Genomic DNA, 18,779 nt, shown 5'->3' with positions numbered 1-18,779 from the left:
TGCGGTTGCCGTACTGTATTAAAGCTTTAATCAGGATAAAACCGTATATTAAAAGCTAACATAAGCAGTAGCATTTACAAATAACAGCATATATAAAAGTATGAGACAACAACAAACAAAAAACATAGGCCTACCATTAAAAGCCTTGCTTGCACAGGTTCTGCATGATCCTCTTCAATAATATCCTCTGCTTCTCAATCGGGCTCAAACTGATAAACGATATTAATGACTCCGTTGTTTATAATACAACCGGAGCACATGCCGCTGAGGTGCGGGGCGGGACGTTTAGATGCGCACTAGAGGCGGTTTAGCCAATCACAACACACTGGGCTAGCTAACCAATCTGAGCCCATCGCCTATTTCTGAGGGCGGGGCTTCATGAAAACAGGAAAAGATCAGCCCGTTTCTCAGAGAAGGGACAGAGCGGTGTGGAATAAAGGTAAACTATGTGAAAAATAATGCGTTTTTTAAAAAACGAAGCATTAACACATGTTAGACTGCACCCCATAAACACAATCAAGCCTAGAAAAAAAAACAGTGAACCACCCTTTTAAGCTGAAATGTCATGCAGTGTGTGTGTGCAAATAAGTGTTTTTATTATATTCCATTGCAATATTTGGCCCCTGGAAATGATTTGATTTATATTTTCTTTTTCTAACCATAAAAAAAAAACAGTTTAAAAATAGTTTTAGTAAATGTAAAACTATTAAAAAAATTTTTTGGTAATTAAAAAAGCAAAACTAATAATAATAATAATAATTGAACAAACAAATAAATAAATAACATTAAAAACTAAAATGAAAATGATATATTTTGCCTTGGTAACTACCTGAAATAGGTTTAAGTTAAATTACTAAAATTACTACATCTAAAACTGAATAAAAATTATACAGAAATATTAAAAAAGTCATGAAAGTCAAAAGCACATTACAAAAACTTTAAATATAAATTAAAACTGAACATAAAAAAGCTAATTCAAAATATTAATAAATATTATAACAGTATATAAATATTATCAAAATAACACTGCATATTTTGTCAAATAGTTTAGTCAGCTGATTAAAATGAACTGAATCTGAACAATAATTGAACAAGCCTACAATAGAATTGAATAAATATTCCAGATTTTCCAAATACAATACAGAAAAATTCATTATGGGGGAACATTTTCAATGGCTTTTTGTGTAAATCACAGGTGGTGTGCAGTGCAGTGATGAGTGGCCCTAGTGATGGTCTGGAGGCTGATGGTGTGGCAGAGTCAGGGGAGGCATTTTCTAACAGCAACCAGCAACGTCTGTCTATCACAACAGCTCTGAAGTGGATCAGAGAGCATCTCGGTCCAATGCTGCAAGGCTTCAACCCCACTGATCAAACCAATGTAGACAAACTACTCAGGTGATCAAAAAATACACAAGCATCACTCAAAGAACATGAAGGTTGCTATGATAACCATGCTTTAAAACACACAGGCATGACTGAGGTTGTGTCTTTTGCCTGCAGTGATTTCTTCATGGCACGTTACCTGGAGCACAAGGACAGTCTTAACATAGAGAAGGAGGATGAGCTGAGGATTGAATCAGTGTCTGAGGCTCCGCCCCAGGCCACTTCCACACCTGCACCTACCAAAGACAAGAAAGGAAGTGATAAAGGTAAAGGAGCTTAATATTTTGCAATTTTTAAAGGGTATTTAGCTGCACAGTAAAACATCACTGATGTTACATTTTATTTGAGGTCACACAATAAATAATCAGAATAGTAGAGGGATCAGAGTCAGGTTAAGTGAGGATGCCACAGGAGAACAACAACCCATCTTAGTGCAGCAAGTCAAAAAAAAACCTGTGGGATTCAAAGACAGGATTCCAGCCAATCTTCTGTCATCTCACTGATCTGAGAGCTGTTGTAAAAGCAGTCTGAAGGACTCCACACTTCTCTGTTTCATAGAAAGCCTACTGGGAGCTGCTCTCAGATACATTAGCAGCTTGTACTGAATCACATGTGTATCATTCTTTGTGATGGTGACACTGTTTTCACCTTTTCATTGAGTCCAGCCTTTCTTGAAATCTTAGAGAAATCAAAGGTATACAGATTTAAAGGTGCCCCAGGTAACCTTTTCTACTTTTAAAAACCTTTTACCCCTACAGAAATGAATAGTACTTTTGAAAAATCAGTTTAAAATGATGGCCTTCAGTCATATCAGTGGCCTAGAAAAAGCTGTTTTATACTGCATGGAGTGGGTCTTCTCTTGTGGTGGCCGCAATGTCGACATCGCACGCTCAGTTAAATGCTTCTCACTTAATCTCCGTAACCCCACCATTATTGGACATTTTTGCTAGAGAAATAATCAGGAATGGAAAACTTTGATGCTTCAGCTCTCCTTTAAGATTCAGATGATATAAGATAAATATAGAACACTTTAAACTGCAGATCCTTCAATGACCTCTCCATCCCCTGCACTTTCTTCTGCCATCACTGTTTTTGTATTCAGGTAAAAAAGGAAACAGCACAGAGAAGCCCCTCCCTCCTGTAGAGACCCCAGTGCCACAGCTGCCAGGGGCTACGGCAGTGGGTGTGGTTTCTTTGGCTGTGGCAAAAACTGCTGCCAGACTTCTAGGAGAACCCTTATACCGACATATCACATCAGTCAGAGTCCCGCAGGTACACTACCATTCATAAATTGGGGGTTGGTAAGATTTTATGCTCACTTTTATGTTCACAAAGGCTGCATTTATTTAATCAAAGATACAGTAAAAACAGTACTGTTGTGACATATGATTACAATTTAAAATAACTGTTTTCTATTTTAAATGTAAATGTAATTCGTTCCAAGATGTAGATTATTTTGTCTCCTCATTGGAAGGGATTTGAAAAAATTTAACATTACATCACTTGCTCACCAACGGATCCTCTGCAGTGAATGGGTGCCGTCAGAATGAGAGTACAAACAGTTGATAAAAACATCACAATAATCCAGAAGACTCCAGTCCATCAATTAATGTCTTGTAAAGTGAAAAGCCATGTGAACATGTTCAAGTTCTCATGAACACACAGCTTTTTTACTTCAAAAGAGTGGACTACTTGTGGATTACTGTGATGTTTTTATCTCATTCTGACGGCACCCATTGACTGCAGAGGATCCATTAGTGAACAATGCTAAATTTCTCAAGAATCTGTTCCAATGAAGAAACAAACTTTTAAAGTGTATGTAAATACAGACACACGTCATGCATGTTAATCATCAAATGAACTTGCATACTTGAAGAATTGCATTACGGGAGAAGACTTATGTTCTGACTTGTTATATAGAAATACACTGAACACTATACTGATGTAAAACTCCTTTTATCCTCTTCCTCATTTCCTGGAAACTGCTTCAGGCTCAGAGTGAGGTGCACCTGCCTGTGCCCATGATTACAATTCTGAGCTGTGGAAAGAACTCTGCGGGTAAACTCAACCTGCTGGAGGAGGTCATCCTCATGCCCAGCTCATCACAAAGAGGCAGAGAAGTATAAACTCACTTAAACACAAACAAACACTCTTTTAGTAAAGTAGGCTGTGTTCAGCACAGAAGTGTTAATGCTTTGCTGACTGCTCTCACTCCAGTGTCCATACCGCTTATCTTTAGTGTGTGTGTGTTGGCCTTGCAGGCCATTGGCATGGGCTTTGAGCTGCAGTGTGAAATGAAGAGAGTTTTGAATGGATCTGCGTATAAAGCTGGGGTAAGGATGCTCCCATAGGGTTTGACTCTTTGACTAAGGGACATAATGTTTTATCCTACAGCTCACACAAAAGCATCAAGCAGCACACAAATTACGTGTGGATTTTTTTGATGCTTTGATGGGGTAATTATCCGCACATCACCATCTGAATGAAATAAACAGGCCTCAATCACATGCAGGGCTTATGAATGGCGATTGAACCACTTAACAGCATGTCACACAATAAATATATATTTATGTTTAGATGGGAGGCTATTACTGGTGCACTGTGCATTGTGGGCACCTCAGAGCACTAATGTTATAGCCTCGGTAAAGACCTTTATAACATAGGGTAGGGGTGCTGGATTTGGTTTAGTTCTAACATACTCTGGTTTTCATCTGAGCTGGTTTAGATGAGTTTGATTTACAGGTGGGATTGAATTCTGCTATATCAATGGGATATCATTTCCCAGTAAACACACAAACGTACAATTGTCTGGTATAACCTCTTGGGATCCAGCAATTGGTGTCATTTACTTTTCATCAATTTCTCTAAAACCATACATGCAGTGGATTTACCTTGTAGAAGAGGACATCCTGGGCTTTTCAGAGATAGGGGTTTGGCCATGATTACTGCCCCTCTTTGGTTTTTAAAAATGTCTGACATAAAAAAACTATATGTATTGTTTCTGCTGTTATCATTACACAGTAATATGCAAATTAGACACCCATTTTGGCTATATTTAAAAGAGTAAATGCTACATTTCCATTCAGAAATGTGGTGTCTGTAACATTTGAATACTTTATATTAAAATACAAGTTTGCATATTCATTCAGTACAGATGCATTAAATTAATCAAAAGTGGAAGTAAAGATATTTATGTTACAAAAGATTTCTATTTAAAATAAATGCTGTTTTTTTTAACTTTCTATTCATCAAAGAATCCTGAAGATAATGTATCACAGTTTTCACAAAACTATTAAGCAGCACAACTGTTCTCAACATTGATTATATTAATTACAATTAAAATTAATAAGAAATGATTCTTTCGAAAGAAGTCACTTCTAAATTAAATAAACAGGCCTCAATACAGGTTTGTCTGACCTGTTTTCATGACATCAAAATTAATAGTAATTATAATTCACATCAAAATATATTTTTGAGTGCAAGACTATAAACATGTAAACCATCACAATCCTGTCTATACATGGTTTATGTTTTTGACAAAGAACATTATTGAATAATGATAAACGTGTGTGAATCAATGAATGAATGAATGCACAATTTTTGATTTATTTTAACATTTGCCACAGTAGTCTGTGAGTTTCTTGAGCACCAAATCAGCTTATTAGACTTACTGAAGGATCATGAGACACTGAAGACTGGAATAATGGCTAATGGTTGCTAAAAATTCAGCTCTGCCATCACAGGAATAAACTGCGTATTTAAATAGTTAAAAACAGTAATTTCAAATTATAGTAATATTGCGCAACATTACTGTATTTTTAAATAAGCATAAGAGACTTCTTTCAAAAACAGTAGCTGTTTTTAAAAAATCTTACTAGCCCCCAAATTTTGAACGGTAGTGTATGTAAAGAAAAATTCTGTGATATGTCTACTAAAAATTAAGATAATGGTAGCAAGCTAGTATACTGTCTTAATCTTTTCAGAACCATTTACGTTTTGCCATATCTTGCCAGTATATTATTATATAATATATGATATTCCTCTATCACTCACCTGTTCTCTCTGTTTCTCAGCCTATAGGTATAACAGAAGAGGGGGCATTACAGGTGGGGTTTGAACGTCCCGAACAGGCTCTTGATCTGGTCACAGAGGCATGTGCTAACCTGGCATTGCCTCTGGGTTCAGACCTGTGCTTGGCTATAAACTGTGCAGCACACGACCTGATGGACTATGTGAGTGATGGGAAGACAGAACAGGGAAATTATTACTCTCACATTCACCCAAAACAAGTACTGCAAATGTTTAAAATGAAAGTTTAAATAATATACTCTAACCATTTTAAATGTTTCTCTTGCTGTCTTCTAGTCTTGTGGGAAGTATGAGGTGATGTCTGGCTGTCACAAATCCCCAGATGAATTGGTGGACATGTACGAGGGTCTGATTAATAAATATCCTGCTATCACATCCCTCATTGATCCTTTCAGGAAAGAGGCGAGATTAAAAAAGCATGCATTTAATCCCTATTTATTGGTATAAAGTGTCTTGCAGCTCATCTGGTTGAACTGACAGCGTGTCTCTGAGTTTAGGATGTAGATCAATGGGAGAGACTGGCTTCAGTGATTGGTCAGTCATGCTGCCTGATTGCAGATGCTGCATCCAATCTCTGTCCTCGCTGGAGTGAAGTGAAACCCCTCCCACCTGGGGTCACCAGGGTCATTATTAGGCACCACAGTGATATGACCATCTCTGACCTTATAAAAAGTATAGCAGAGCAGAAAGGTAGGCTCCTAACATGAGCAAACAGGATGAAAGAGTACTTTACTCAAATCTAGGTGCTCACTGTGTGTTCTGGCATAGTCATTTTGACAGTAATTTGCAAAAGCATAATTTCCAAGTCTAAATATATCGACTGTAGTAAGTATGTAACTCTTCCCTATGCACACTGAGATGCAGAGACGATGCTGGCTGCAGGCAGTGGTGATACATCAATTGTTGACCTGGTGGGTTGACCACAATTCATTCTTTATTTTTTTTTAGGGAATTCATTTCTCAGTGGCATGTAGTCACCGATCAAGTCTTTTATTAGAAATGCAAAAATAAACAGTGAAATCAGATTTATTTAGTTCCAATGAAAATACCAAACAACTGATGCAGCCCATGAAATTACATTTTTATCATACTGTAGATTAAATGTGTTGCTGAACACAATCCAAATGTCCAAAGAACTATGAGCAATAATTTTTCTATTTTAGTAGAACATTTTTCATTACAAACTATATTGTAATAGGAAAATTTGAACAAAAAGTGCAAAAAAAAATTTTTTTAACACGAATGTCAGATTTTTAATTGGTGACCAATAATGGAGAATCTTAAATATTTCTTCATTTCATTTGTTTTACATTTTTCAAAATCCAAAAACTTTTCAGGTTTAATTAGATTTTGAGTCACAGTTTCTTTCTTGTAGACCTCACCATATGTGTGTTTAAAGGCTGTAGGGTCAGACGTGTCCTTTCTCAAACTGGGTGGGTTGAGAGGAGGAGAGCGAATGGACAAATACAATCGTCTGTTGGCGATAGAAGAGGAACTGGAGCAGGAGGGGATCCTGGGTACGGTTCTCTCACATAATGGCAAGTACTATTAGTAGCATATTAAGAAAACAATGTATAATACCTTTGTGTTTTTCAGGTGCTAGAGAAAAAAAACAGCCTCGGTCAGATCTTTCCGAAACACTTAACTCCGGAAGCGGCTGTGACTCTGTGACCATCTCTACTTGATGTGACTTCATCTCCTGTCTGTCTGCCTGACATTATCACAGTAGGGTTTGTCTGACCTGACTGTATGACATCAAAATGCATATTAATTACAATTCACATCAAAATATCTTTTTAGTGCAAGATTGTAAACATGTAAACTGACTCATCATATGCACCATATTTCTATGTGATATGCTTTAGTGCTTATAGATGGTTTATACATTAAAAACATTATTAAATAAACATAAACATGTTTTTATATAAAGCCCACCCACAATTTTTAATACATTTTAATATTTTTTACAGAAGTCACAGTGAACATTTCCACATAGACTTGCCCACGATATAATTATTTTGTGTGATTGTCCACAAAATTAAGTTAATTGTGTGTGTGTAATGTGTTAGTATTTTCCTTCCTGAAGACTTTTTCATTCCATGTGCTCCAGATTTACCTGTAAGAGAAAAATCACAAATTTAAATTATATTTACTATATACATACATTTACTATACTACATACTGAGGGTGCAAAAAAAATCAAAATATTGAGAAAATCGCCTTTAAAGCTGTCCAAATGATGCTCTTAGCAATGCATAAAAATTACGTTTTGATACTCACAGTAGGAAACTTACAAAAGAACTTAATGGAACGTGATCTTTACTTAATATCCTAATGATTTTTGGCATAAAAGAAAAATCAATAATTTTGACCCATACAAAGTATTGTTGGCTATTGCTACAAATATATCCGTGCTACTTATGACTGGTTTTGTGGTCCAGGGTCACATATATGATTTCTATTATATATAAATTATATATATTTCTTAAATATATACATGTGTGTGTGTGTGTGTGTGTGTATGTATGTATATATATATATATATACCCTGTGAAATATTACACTTCACCTTTAAATAAAATAAATATTACACTTCACCTTTAAATACACATTTAAATAAATAATTTATGTACATTTATAAATATTTATTAATTTAATAACATATTTAAAATATAAACTATATATTTACTATTATTGTTTTTAATTCTAAAATGCCTCTGGAATTTCCCAAAACTCAGACAGTGAACTCCGTCCTCCTTTTGTCTCCCCACCCCACAGACAGGTTTTAGAGAAATCATAGCTATTCTTCAATGATGAAGAGGCATAAAACAACCCATCACTTCCTTCTCCACATCCTCTCCTCACTATATACAGACAACAGATACTGACACACAAATACACACACACACACACACACACAGTGACTGAATGGGGCCAATTATCCAGCCTGTTCAAAAGGGCAGCAGTGTCCGCTTCATACAAGTGTTTGTGTCTGTTTATGTGTTTGTGTGAAAGTGTGAATGGACTGTTTTGTGTTAACAAGTGAGAGAAAACAAAGTATTGTTGGCTATTGCTACAAATATATCCGTGCTACTTATGACTGGTTTTGTGGTCCAGGGTCACATATATGATTTCTATTATATATAAATTATATATATTTCTTAAATATATACATGTGTGTGTGTGTGTGTGTGTGTATGTATGTATATATATATATATATATACCCTGTGAAATATTACACTTCACCTTTAAATAAAATAAATATTACACTTCACCTTTAAATACACATTTAAATAAATAATTTATGTACATTTATAAATATTTATTAATTTAATAACATATTTAAAATATAAACTATATATTTACTATTATTGTTTTTAATTCTAAAATGCCTCTGGAATTTCCCAAAACTCAGACAGTGAACTCCGTCCTCCTTTTGTCTCCCCACCCCACAGACAGGTTTTAGAGAAATCATAGCTATTCTTCAATGATGAAGAGGCATAAAACAACCCATCACTTCCTTCTCCACATCCTCTCCTCACTATATACAGACAACAGATACTGACACACAAATACACACACACACACACACACACAGTGACTGAATGGGGCCAATTATCCAGCCTGTTCAAAAGGGCAGCAGTGTCCGCTTCATACAAGTGTTTGTGTCTGTTTATGTGTTTGTGTGAAAGAGTGTGAATGGACTGTTTTGTGTTAACAAGTGAGAGAAAACACAAACCCACAGCTGTGCTGCGAAACTACAGACCACGAGAATGACACATTCAGCTCCTAATCAACTCACAACATGTTCGTTATCTTGTTTACCTCTTAATTGAATTATAGAAATCATGAATTTACTAGCATTGCACCTTTTAGGGAGAGAAACACAGCCCTCAAAATACACCAAACTTACATGATGCAGAGCGGACAGCATTTTGTAAGCATACAATGGGTGACATCTGTAAAAAAAAAAAAAGCTATTTGCACGCGGCTGGAGTGGAGGGGGTGCTGGGGGCATCCGCAGAGAAACAGAGAGATTTGAGACCAGCATTACAAGTTACTGTGGCTCCCCAACAGGCAATCATTCTGTTTGAAAAAGAAAATGACTAACAAAACGGCTAAATTAAGCGTTTTACACACACATATATACACAAGCTGGGCTCTAAATTGTGGTTCTGTCAATAGAGGTTGTTTTGTGTTGCTTGACTATGGTTTCGAAACAAGTGTTATAGAACACGATAAAAAGCAAACATAAGACACAAACAGCAGCAGAGCAACAGCCCAGCATGACGTTTTATGATTACAAGCTTGTCGAGATTGACAGAATGTTTATAGTATGTCGATTAAGAAAAACATGCAGACCAGAAGACGAGAGAGACTGCAATTGAGCAAGATATTTACTCATTTACACCTCGCATCTTCAACAAATGCCAAACCGGAAACGTCAACAAACAAAACATGCTACATGTCGGACAGAAGAGCTAATAAAAATGTGAGTTGATTATTGATTGTGTTTTGAGTGCTGTTGGGGAGTGGAGATGAAACTCAGAGAAAACCTCACTCTAAAAGGATCTAGATGCTAGAATGTTTATGATCCTAGTTTGTGATCTCTTCTACATCTAGTTTTAGGGTCACACATAAGTCCAATAATAAAAATGATCATAATGATAATAAAAGTAACACTCTACAATAAGGTCCCAATAGTTAACGTTAGTTTATACATTAACTAACAACTAATATTAACAATATTAGCTGCCTTGTATAAAGCTCTACATTAATGTCTAGTGAGATTTTCATTTAGAAAATCTTAAAAAACAGGCATTTGCAAATGTGAAATCAATAATCCATCATGACAACACCATGTACTCATATAGTCCTGAACGTCTGAACCCTAAGTTTTGCTTATGAACAACAAGCAAATACATTTGTATATTTGTTTATTCACCTTTGTTAACATTAATTTATATAAATACAACTGTTCATTGTTAGTTAATGTAAGCTCAGGTCCGTTATGGTAATATAATACAAATAATACCAATATTAACAGATATAACTTTTGATTTTAATAATGTCTTAGTAAATGTTGATATTAATATAAAAAAATGATTTAGAAGTATGTTCATGTTAACTAATGTTAACAAATGGAACCTAGATACATTATATATATAGAGAGAGAGACTTCAGATGCAAAAAGTCCATCTGAGATTTTTCTGAGCCTTTTTCTTTTAAATGAGCATTTTTATCAGGCTCCTGTTTACGGTAACTAATTTCACTTTGATGGAAAATAAAAGGTTATTAGTCAGTTATTCAGTGCATTATTTTCAAAAATGTCCAATGATATTTTCATAGGAGCCTGATAAAACAAAACACTAATATATTTGACCATTTAATGTACAATTTCAGCCAATCATAAGATGTAACTTTTTATTTACTAGAACTTTAACATGTATTGTTAGATTTAAATAAATATAATTAAATAAAAGTGTACCAGTGGAACATTTGAAAGAAAAAATACTTAGCCTATAAAAAATACGTATAGAAAATACTTATAGCCTATACAAAAGACTTTTTTGTTTTTTAAGATGTTTATTTCTGGCGTTTTTGCCTTTATTATGACAGGACAGTTTAGAGATGACAGGAAGTGAAGTGGGGGAGAGAGAGAGGGGCAGGATCAGGAAAGGTCCTCGAGCCAGGATTTGAACTCGGGAAGCCCATAGCACAACGGAGCTGTATGTCGGTGCGCTGCCCACGAGGCTATCGGCGCCGACACAAAAAACTTTTTTTTTAACAGAAACTTGAAATATCTCTGATATCGACTCATGCTATATGGGTTTTAGTATACAGCTAGTCCACTACAAAACTGAGTGTCAAAATATGATAATTTTTCATGAACAACAGTAGTTTAACCCACATTTAACATTGTTGTTTACCAGATTCACATTACAAACATCCTTGCGGCTTTTAAAGGACCCCAAAGATTCAAAGCTACATCTGAAATGGCACAACAACATTCCACAAAGCTCTTTCATTCACAAAACACAATGACAGTCAACACTAACACATTTATAAAACACTTCTCAAACACAGCCTTGAATTGGAGTGTACAGTTTGTGTTATTCTCTGCTGCAGGTCAGGGTCAGGTGAGGAACAGAGTAAAAAGAGAAAAGAGGAGAGAGAGTGAGAGGGAATAAAGTTTCATCTTGTGTCCGGGAAGATTTAACCCCATGAAGAGCTCTAAGCCGCTCTGGAAATTGTGCCTAAGTGTGTGAAAGCAGTGGAAAGGCGTCACTGAGCCTCAGCGCAGACACACACATCTCCTGTTTCACAGCACAACAACAACACAGCAGCTGCAGCTCACTAGAGGAAATGAAATCCTGTTGTGTAACGAGGCATGACAAACGTCACACCATTGTATAAATCTGATCTAGTGTGCGATTCGGACGGAATAAAATGCTTCTCTGTGGACTGGATGGGGAAAGATACAAAATTTCAGGGATCAAATTTACATCAGACAATGAGAAACGTAGAAGATGTTTTGCCAAAATGCCAATGAGCAGACAAAGGAAACACTTCATCACTGATCTCAAGTCAAAAGCCAATGCTTTAAACCATCCAAAATAATTTTTCCAGCCTTGCAGAATATTAAAAAGGCCTTCACATCAACGGCTGAAAGACCTTATATACTTTAAATGTTTTTATTTATTCAATTATTTTTACGCATACTAACACTACCGTCCAAAATTTGAGGGCAGTACCATTTTAAATTTTTTTTTAAAATAATTTATTATTTTATCAGCTAGGCTCCATTAAATTGATCAAAATATGACAAGTTAAAACATTTTAGAATTTTACAAAACATTTTTATTTCAAATAAATACTCTTTTGAACTTTCTATTAATCAGAGAATCCTGAAAAAAATTAATCACGGTTTTCTACAAAACCTTCTGAAGGACTATGTGACACTGAAGACTGGAATAATGATGCTGATTCAGCTTTGCCAACAGGAATAAATTACATTTTACAATATATTCAAATAGAAAACAGTTATGTAAACAGTAAACTGTAATAATATTACACAATATTACTTTTTTAACCGTATTTTTGATCAAGAAAAAATGTCTTGGTGAGCATTAAAGATGTCTTTCAAAAAACAATAATCTTACCTTATATAATTCTACAGTCAAAGTTCTGAGGTGCATTAAAATGTCCTTATCAGTTTTTTTTATAGTAGATTTTATGTTTTTGAAAAAAATAGTAAATCATGATTTGACTATGTGAACATTTTGACGTTCACATTTCAAATTGAAAAGAAATGTCATGAACCTTTCAAAATGTGCTCCTTCAACTGACGCTTCAAAAAAAGAATCTGTTGTCTTTGCTGGAAGTTAATATGTGCTCAGCTCCAGAAAAAGGGTTCAGAAAAGTATTCTGCTGTATAACAACACTTCACGAAAATCTGACCTCCTTTAATGAAGCATTTAGAGAGTCACAAAGATCAGCCGCCTCTCACAATATGCCTTCAGGGCTGCCATAAATGAAACCACCTCAGGCCCATGCCTATACATGCTTTCAAAATGCTTCACTTAAGCCATCCATTTAAACTAAACTGCTTTATATATTCTATTCAGTAGCGTGTTATTGTCATGTCTGCATGTCAACAATTTGAAAAAGAATAACACATTTCATTACAGCTCAGTCAATAAATGTACAAATAGCATAAATTAATTGTCTGTTATTTTAAAAATGTGTCTCAGGAATAATAGTCTTGTGTGATTGACGACCCAAAATTGCTTCTCTTCTATACTGTTGGTGAAAACGCCAATTCTTTGAACCTGAAAAAATATCCAGGTTCATGAAACAGTAAAAAGATTGTTAAAAGGGGGTAAGTTCACATCAGTGCCTTGTAATTACCGAGCGGGACGTTAGAAGGTTAATACTAGTCTAGCCAAAGCCATTTGAGAACACACTAGGTTGGCGCATGTTCAAGGCTGGTCACCAACGCCCCTCTAGAAACGCTTCTCACAAAGACAAAGCATGTGTCAATGACTTTGTTCAGTGAGGACGGTCCAGCCAAAGTAGACAGTAGGGCCGAGGGGATTTCGTTTCACTACTATTAAACACTCACAGATATTCAAAGTCCCTCAAAGCGAAGAAAATCAAAAACATTATACCACTTATAGATGTTTAAATGTTCTCAAGTTAATACAGTGTGACTAATATGTTTGTTCCAAACAGAAGTTATTTTTTAGGGGTTGCTCTTTCACAGCTCTGGAGACTTCATGGATTTCTGAGCACTTTTCAAGTATCAACTTTTTCTAAAATTTCCCAAAAGAAGTGAAAACAGAATCAACTTGCTGACATGCTGTAATAGTATAAAGCTATAAAATGTTTGTGGACTGACAGTTTAGATAATTTGGTTTATGAAGAATATTGGAGTTATCCTGAAATCTCAGACTTTATCCCAAAGTATGCTCAAATTTGCTAAAATAAAATTGTTGTCACCATAATATGAGATCTCTTGCAATTACTTCTTTCATACTGACAGTTTCTTGTATAAGTGGCATGTACACTACCATTTAAAAGAAACATTATTTTTCATTCTTTCAAAAAAACAAAAAAAAAGAAAAAAAAAAAGAAAAAAATATTTTTAAAATGCTCATGAGGCTGTATTTATTTGATAAAAAAATTAGTAAAAGAGTAATACTGTGGAATATAATTAAAATTTAAAATAACTGTTTTCTATTTTAATACATTTTAAAATATAATTTATTCCTGTGATGGCAAAGCTTCAGAAATCATTCTAATATGCTGATGCTCAAGAAACATTCTTTTATTATTATGAAGTTGAAAATGGTTGTGCTTCTTAACATGTTTGTGGAAAACACAATTTTTTCAGGGTTTTTTGATTATTAAATTTTTTTAAAAACAATATTTAATTGAAAGATAGTTTATGCTAAAACACTGATTCATAGATTATAGAAAAATATTTTGTTATGGATATGGAAATTGAGTATAGACACTCTTTGAACCAAACAAAAGAGAAAATTAACTAACAACTGGGAGCAAATTGTTTGACCCAGCCAAAAAAATAAATAAACGTGAGCATATTAAAAAACACACACATGCTTGATGCTGTTAAGTCACATTATGGCTGAACTTCTGCAAGTATTACATGTAAAAAACAAACAAAAAAAAAACAGTACCTAATTTAGTGCATTACGATTTTGTAGTCACATGTGTTTGGTTAGTTTGGATGAACTACGCTGGTGCAGGAAGAAATGTTCTTTTGGTGTGTAAATACATGGCTCTACATAAAAGAGCAGATACTCACAACCTATGAGCTCCTATGAAGGCTTGAGTTGATCAGTGCATATTGTGGTTGTTGTGTTGCGGTGTGTCCTGAACCTGGTCCCTTGTGTTCTGGCCTGGTTCTGACTGGGTTTGCTTAATCTGGGGCAGATCCAGGGCAGTACTGGAATTTGCTGGAGGGGAAGGGTTGAAAAGTTAAACGGATGATCTGGCTCAAGAGACAGAGAAAATGTGCTGAAGTGTTCCTGTGGCTCAGTGGTAGAGCATTGCGTTAGCAGCGCAAAGGTCATGGGTTCAATTCCCAGGGAACACACATACTGATAAAAAAATGTATAGCCTGAATGCACTGTAAGTCGCTTTGGATAAAAGCGTCTGCTAAATGCATACATTTAATTTAATTTAAGTGTGTGTGTGTGTTTGACTGACTGTTATTCTTTGCAGCCTTCAGTGCTCCCCTCCGTCTCTCCAGGGCTTTCTCCAGCTCAGACTTCTGTGATGGCGATGGAGGGCATGTCCCAAGCGAGGAGGAGGGGCCGGGACGCTTGACTGAGTTCTAACAGAAAGATTCTGTTACTATACCAATAGCTAGTTTTAAACACATTTGAATTATATTGAAATATTTTTTTGTTTATTTTATATTAAAAAACATATATACTGACATATAAAATAAGTGATAATAGTATTAATTAATAATCAATTATAAATAAAATAAAAATAAATAAAGCAATCCTAACCAGGATTCCCTGAAGGTCCTGTATGGCAGAATTTGTCCCTTCTTTCTGCAGGAAGACCAGAGAAACAATTAAGCAGACTTAGTAAGTGAGTGTTATTATATATAAAGGGGTCATGAACTGCCTCTGTTTTTATTTTGTACTGTTCTCTGAGGTCCACTTATAATGTTATCAAGATCTTTACATCAAAAAACATAATTTAGAAGTAATAGGCTATTTTCTGTCCTGTTTTTGACCCGCCTCATCAGAACGTTCTGTTTGAATAGGCGTGGCAAATTGTAGACTAGGAAGTAAATGCCCACTGCTATGATTGGCTAACACTTGTGTTTGTTTGACAGCCTACTTCCCTAACAGATGAACGCTGCTGTGATTTAGGTTAAAAATGCATATAGTGATCTAATACGCTGATTTGGTGATCAAGAAACATTTCTTGTTAATGTTAATTTCAATGTTAAAAACAGTTGTGCTGCTTAGTATTTATGTAGAAATCATGCTACTTTTTAACAGGATTTCAATAAAGTTTTTAAAAAAAACTACATTTATTTGAAATAGAAATATTTTGTAACTTAAGTCTTTACTGTCACTTTTGATCACTTTAATACATCCTTGCTAAATACTTCATCGGCATATTGTAAGTAATTTCATTTAATGACACTGATTAACTGAATAAAAGAAAGTGTAAAGTATGTAAAGAAATGTGTACCGGTCCTGGTCTGGCTCTGTTGGTTCTCTGGGAAACACGTCGGAGTTGAACTCCTTTTTTGATTCGCTGCATCATTTCATCCACAGCTTGATGTTTGATGTCCTTTTCTGTCAGACACACACACACACACACACACACAGACAGACAAATGGGATTTCTATTAAAGCACATTTAAACAGATCAACACAGATGTAGATATACATCTGCTGCTTTTCATTAGCAGTCTCCTGGGGCAGCTGGTGGTGGATTGGAGACCTGCTGGAGCTTCTTTTTCAGTTCCTCCACTACAAAACACAGAGATATAAACACTGGGTTATTTGGAGTGTTGTTCAAAAGTTTTGGGAGAAATTATATACTTTTATTTAGCAAAGATGCATTACATTGATAAAAAGTGACAACAAATAAAAGTATTACTGTGACAAAACTTTTCTATTTCAAATAAAATACTTTTCTTTTGAAATTTCTATTTTTATTCATTAAAGAATCCTGAAATTTTTTTTATCATGTTTTCCACTAAACGTTTAGAGGAACAACTGATTTCAACACTGATTATAGTAAGAAAAGTTTTATCTGAATACCAAATCAGCATATTAGAATGATTTCTGAAGGATCATGTGACACTAAAGACTGGATTAATGGCTGCTGAAAATTCAGCTTTGCATCACAGAAATAAATGACATTTTAAATTTATGTAGAAATCATGCTACTTTTTAACAGGATTTCAATAAAGTTTTTAAAAAAAACTACATTTATTTGAAATAGAAATATTTTGTAACTTAAGTCTTTACTGTCACTTTTGATCACTTTAATACATCCTTGCTAAATACTTCATCGGCATATTGTAAGTAATTTCATTTAATGACACTGATTAACTGAATAAAAGAAAGTGTAAAGTATGTAAAGAAATGTGTACCGGTCCTGGTCTGGCTCTGTTGGTTCTCTGGGAAACACGTCGCAATTGAACTCCTTTTTTGATGCGTTGCATCATCTCATCCACAGCTTGCTGTCTGATGTCCTTCTCTGTCAGACAGACACACACACACACACACACACACAGACAGACAAATGGGATTTCTATTAAAGCACATTTAAACAGATCAACACAGATGTAGATATACATCTGCTGCTTTTCATTAGCAGTCATTTCAGACACTGAATAATATCAGACATACTGACACCACTAAACAGAACTGTGAGGGTTTCTATTTGAGCTGGCATGCACAAATATCATAAAAAAAATCAAAAGAAAGTTGATCTGTGATGTTTGTCTTTGTTTAGCGGCCTTGGCAAACACTTTTAGTCATTCTGTCATTAACAGAAACAAAAAATGTGAATATTATCTGCTTACCAGCCTGATGTTTTTCTGACATGATAAAAATCTATCTAAAAACATTCTCTTTTGCAAAGGCACTTAATTGGCATTACGTTTCAGAGCTAGAGTATGGTCCAATAACAACCTTATATTCATATGAGATCATAAAAATGCTGTTCAATAATAAGAACACCTGAAAGAAAACTGCAATTATTCAAATAAAGTATCTAAGCTTTGGCCTGCACTTATACTTATTATAGGATGTGAAATAATTTGAGTCAATCCATTGGAAAGATCACCATTCCTTGAAAATATTCAAACCCAGTGAAAAAGAAAATCAAGCACTAGTGATAAAAGGAAGGCTAAAGTTCACCAGTCAGTTTCTATAAACCTGAACATCATGCCAATAACTGAAGAATTGTCCATTTTTTTAGCATAAATGGGTAATGACTTATCCAAACTCTGTACAAAAGTGTTTGTCCTTCAGCAAAAAGCTGGAAGTCTTCTTCCTTTTTCTCTGCCATCGTTTTTTAGTGTAAGGCTGAAAGAAATGGCTAAGAACAAACTTGAACTTGACCCAAGTCTTTCATTTTAATTTTTGCTGTGATGAAGAACACAAGTTTACTTTATGTGAAACGGTGTACATTAATTACATTCCATCTGACGGAATGCACTGCAAATTTCTAAATGATATTCAACACTGCTCAAAAAGGTCAACATAAATGTCTGAAATGTTTCATGTGGCTCGACGGCAAACACAACTGCAGGGCAGCCCTGCTAATAAAACGAATCAAAGAAAAAACCTTGAACCATCAGCCATCGCTGATTACTGTGCTTTTAAATTATCAATCTATGTAATCTTTGCATTTATTAATTATTATAAAGCAAAACCTTTAACCCGAGCAGGTTTATAGATTGGAAATGAACTCTGATGGCTCCGCTCTTTACCTGGGGTTTTCTCAGAGGAGTCCTTCTCCACTAATGCAATTTCAGTGCTCACATCTTTTTTCTTACGAAGCATAGAGAGTAATGAGCTAAAAGAGATAGAGACAAAAGAAAAAATGGAGAACTAAAGCAAAATTTCCTGTTTCAACAAGAAATGTGTCATTGAAACTTCCCAATGAGCAAACAGCTTATTGACTGCAGTTTTCATCTGATCTTTTTTATTATTAAGTTGTATTTAGTAATTTTGATGGCTTTCATCACAAATAGACACTCACCTGAGTGGGTTGCTTGAGGAGGCAGGGGGTG

The 18,779-nt window shown here is 35.0% G+C and overlaps 2 protein-coding genes and 1 non-coding gene across 3 annotated transcripts in view; 2 read left to right on the top strand and 1 right to left on the bottom strand.

Annotated features, from left to right (window-relative positions):
• eno4 (enolase 4) overlaps positions 1-7,415 on the top strand; it is a 16,900-nt gene extending 9,485 nt beyond the window's left edge. The window contains exons 3-13 of the mRNA XM_016545206.1: positions 1,196-1,395; positions 1,501-1,649; positions 2,486-2,655; positions 3,375-3,503; positions 3,645-3,716; positions 5,457-5,615; positions 5,749-5,874; positions 5,970-6,162; positions 6,337-6,383; positions 6,872-6,989; positions 7,069-7,415. Coding sequence (XP_016400692.1) covers positions 1,196-1,395; positions 1,501-1,649; positions 2,486-2,655; positions 3,375-3,503; positions 3,645-3,716; positions 5,457-5,615; positions 5,749-5,874; positions 5,970-6,162; positions 6,337-6,383; positions 6,872-6,989; positions 7,069-7,157 — 1,452 coding nt within the window. The 3' untranslated portion in view covers positions 7,158-7,415. The remainder of the gene's footprint in view (positions 1-1,195; positions 1,396-1,500; positions 1,650-2,485; positions 2,656-3,374; positions 3,504-3,644; positions 3,717-5,456; positions 5,616-5,748; positions 5,875-5,969; positions 6,163-6,336; positions 6,384-6,871; positions 6,990-7,068) is intronic.
• The window catches only part of LOC107733525 (shootin-1-like), a 39,774-nt gene continuing 28,401 nt past the window's right edge, over positions 7,407-18,779 (bottom strand). Inside the window, 8 exon segments of the mRNA XM_016545182.1 lie at positions 7,407-7,588; positions 14,805-14,877; positions 14,879-14,955; positions 15,209-15,335; positions 15,517-15,561; positions 17,130-17,236; positions 18,477-18,562; positions 18,749-18,779. Of these exon segments, the coding sequence (XP_016400668.1) occupies positions 14,818-14,877; positions 14,879-14,955; positions 15,209-15,335; positions 15,517-15,561; positions 17,130-17,236; positions 18,477-18,562; positions 18,749-18,779 (533 nt within the window). The 3' untranslated portion in view covers positions 7,407-7,588; positions 14,805-14,817.
• On the top strand, positions 15,022-15,095 carry trnaa-agc (transfer RNA alanine (anticodon AGC)). Its single transcript has one exon. It is a non-coding gene; the product is annotated as a tRNA-Ala (tRNA).

The sequence above is a fragment of the Sinocyclocheilus rhinocerous genome, unplaced genomic scaffold (genome assembly GCF_001515625.1).
Source record: "Sinocyclocheilus rhinocerous isolate Xijiao unplaced genomic scaffold, SAMN03320098_v1.1 scaffold2715, whole genome shotgun sequence".
Taxonomy (NCBI): domain Eukaryota; kingdom Metazoa; phylum Chordata; class Actinopteri; order Cypriniformes; family Cyprinidae; genus Sinocyclocheilus; species Sinocyclocheilus rhinocerous.
This window is presented reverse-complemented; position numbering and strand designations above follow the sequence as displayed.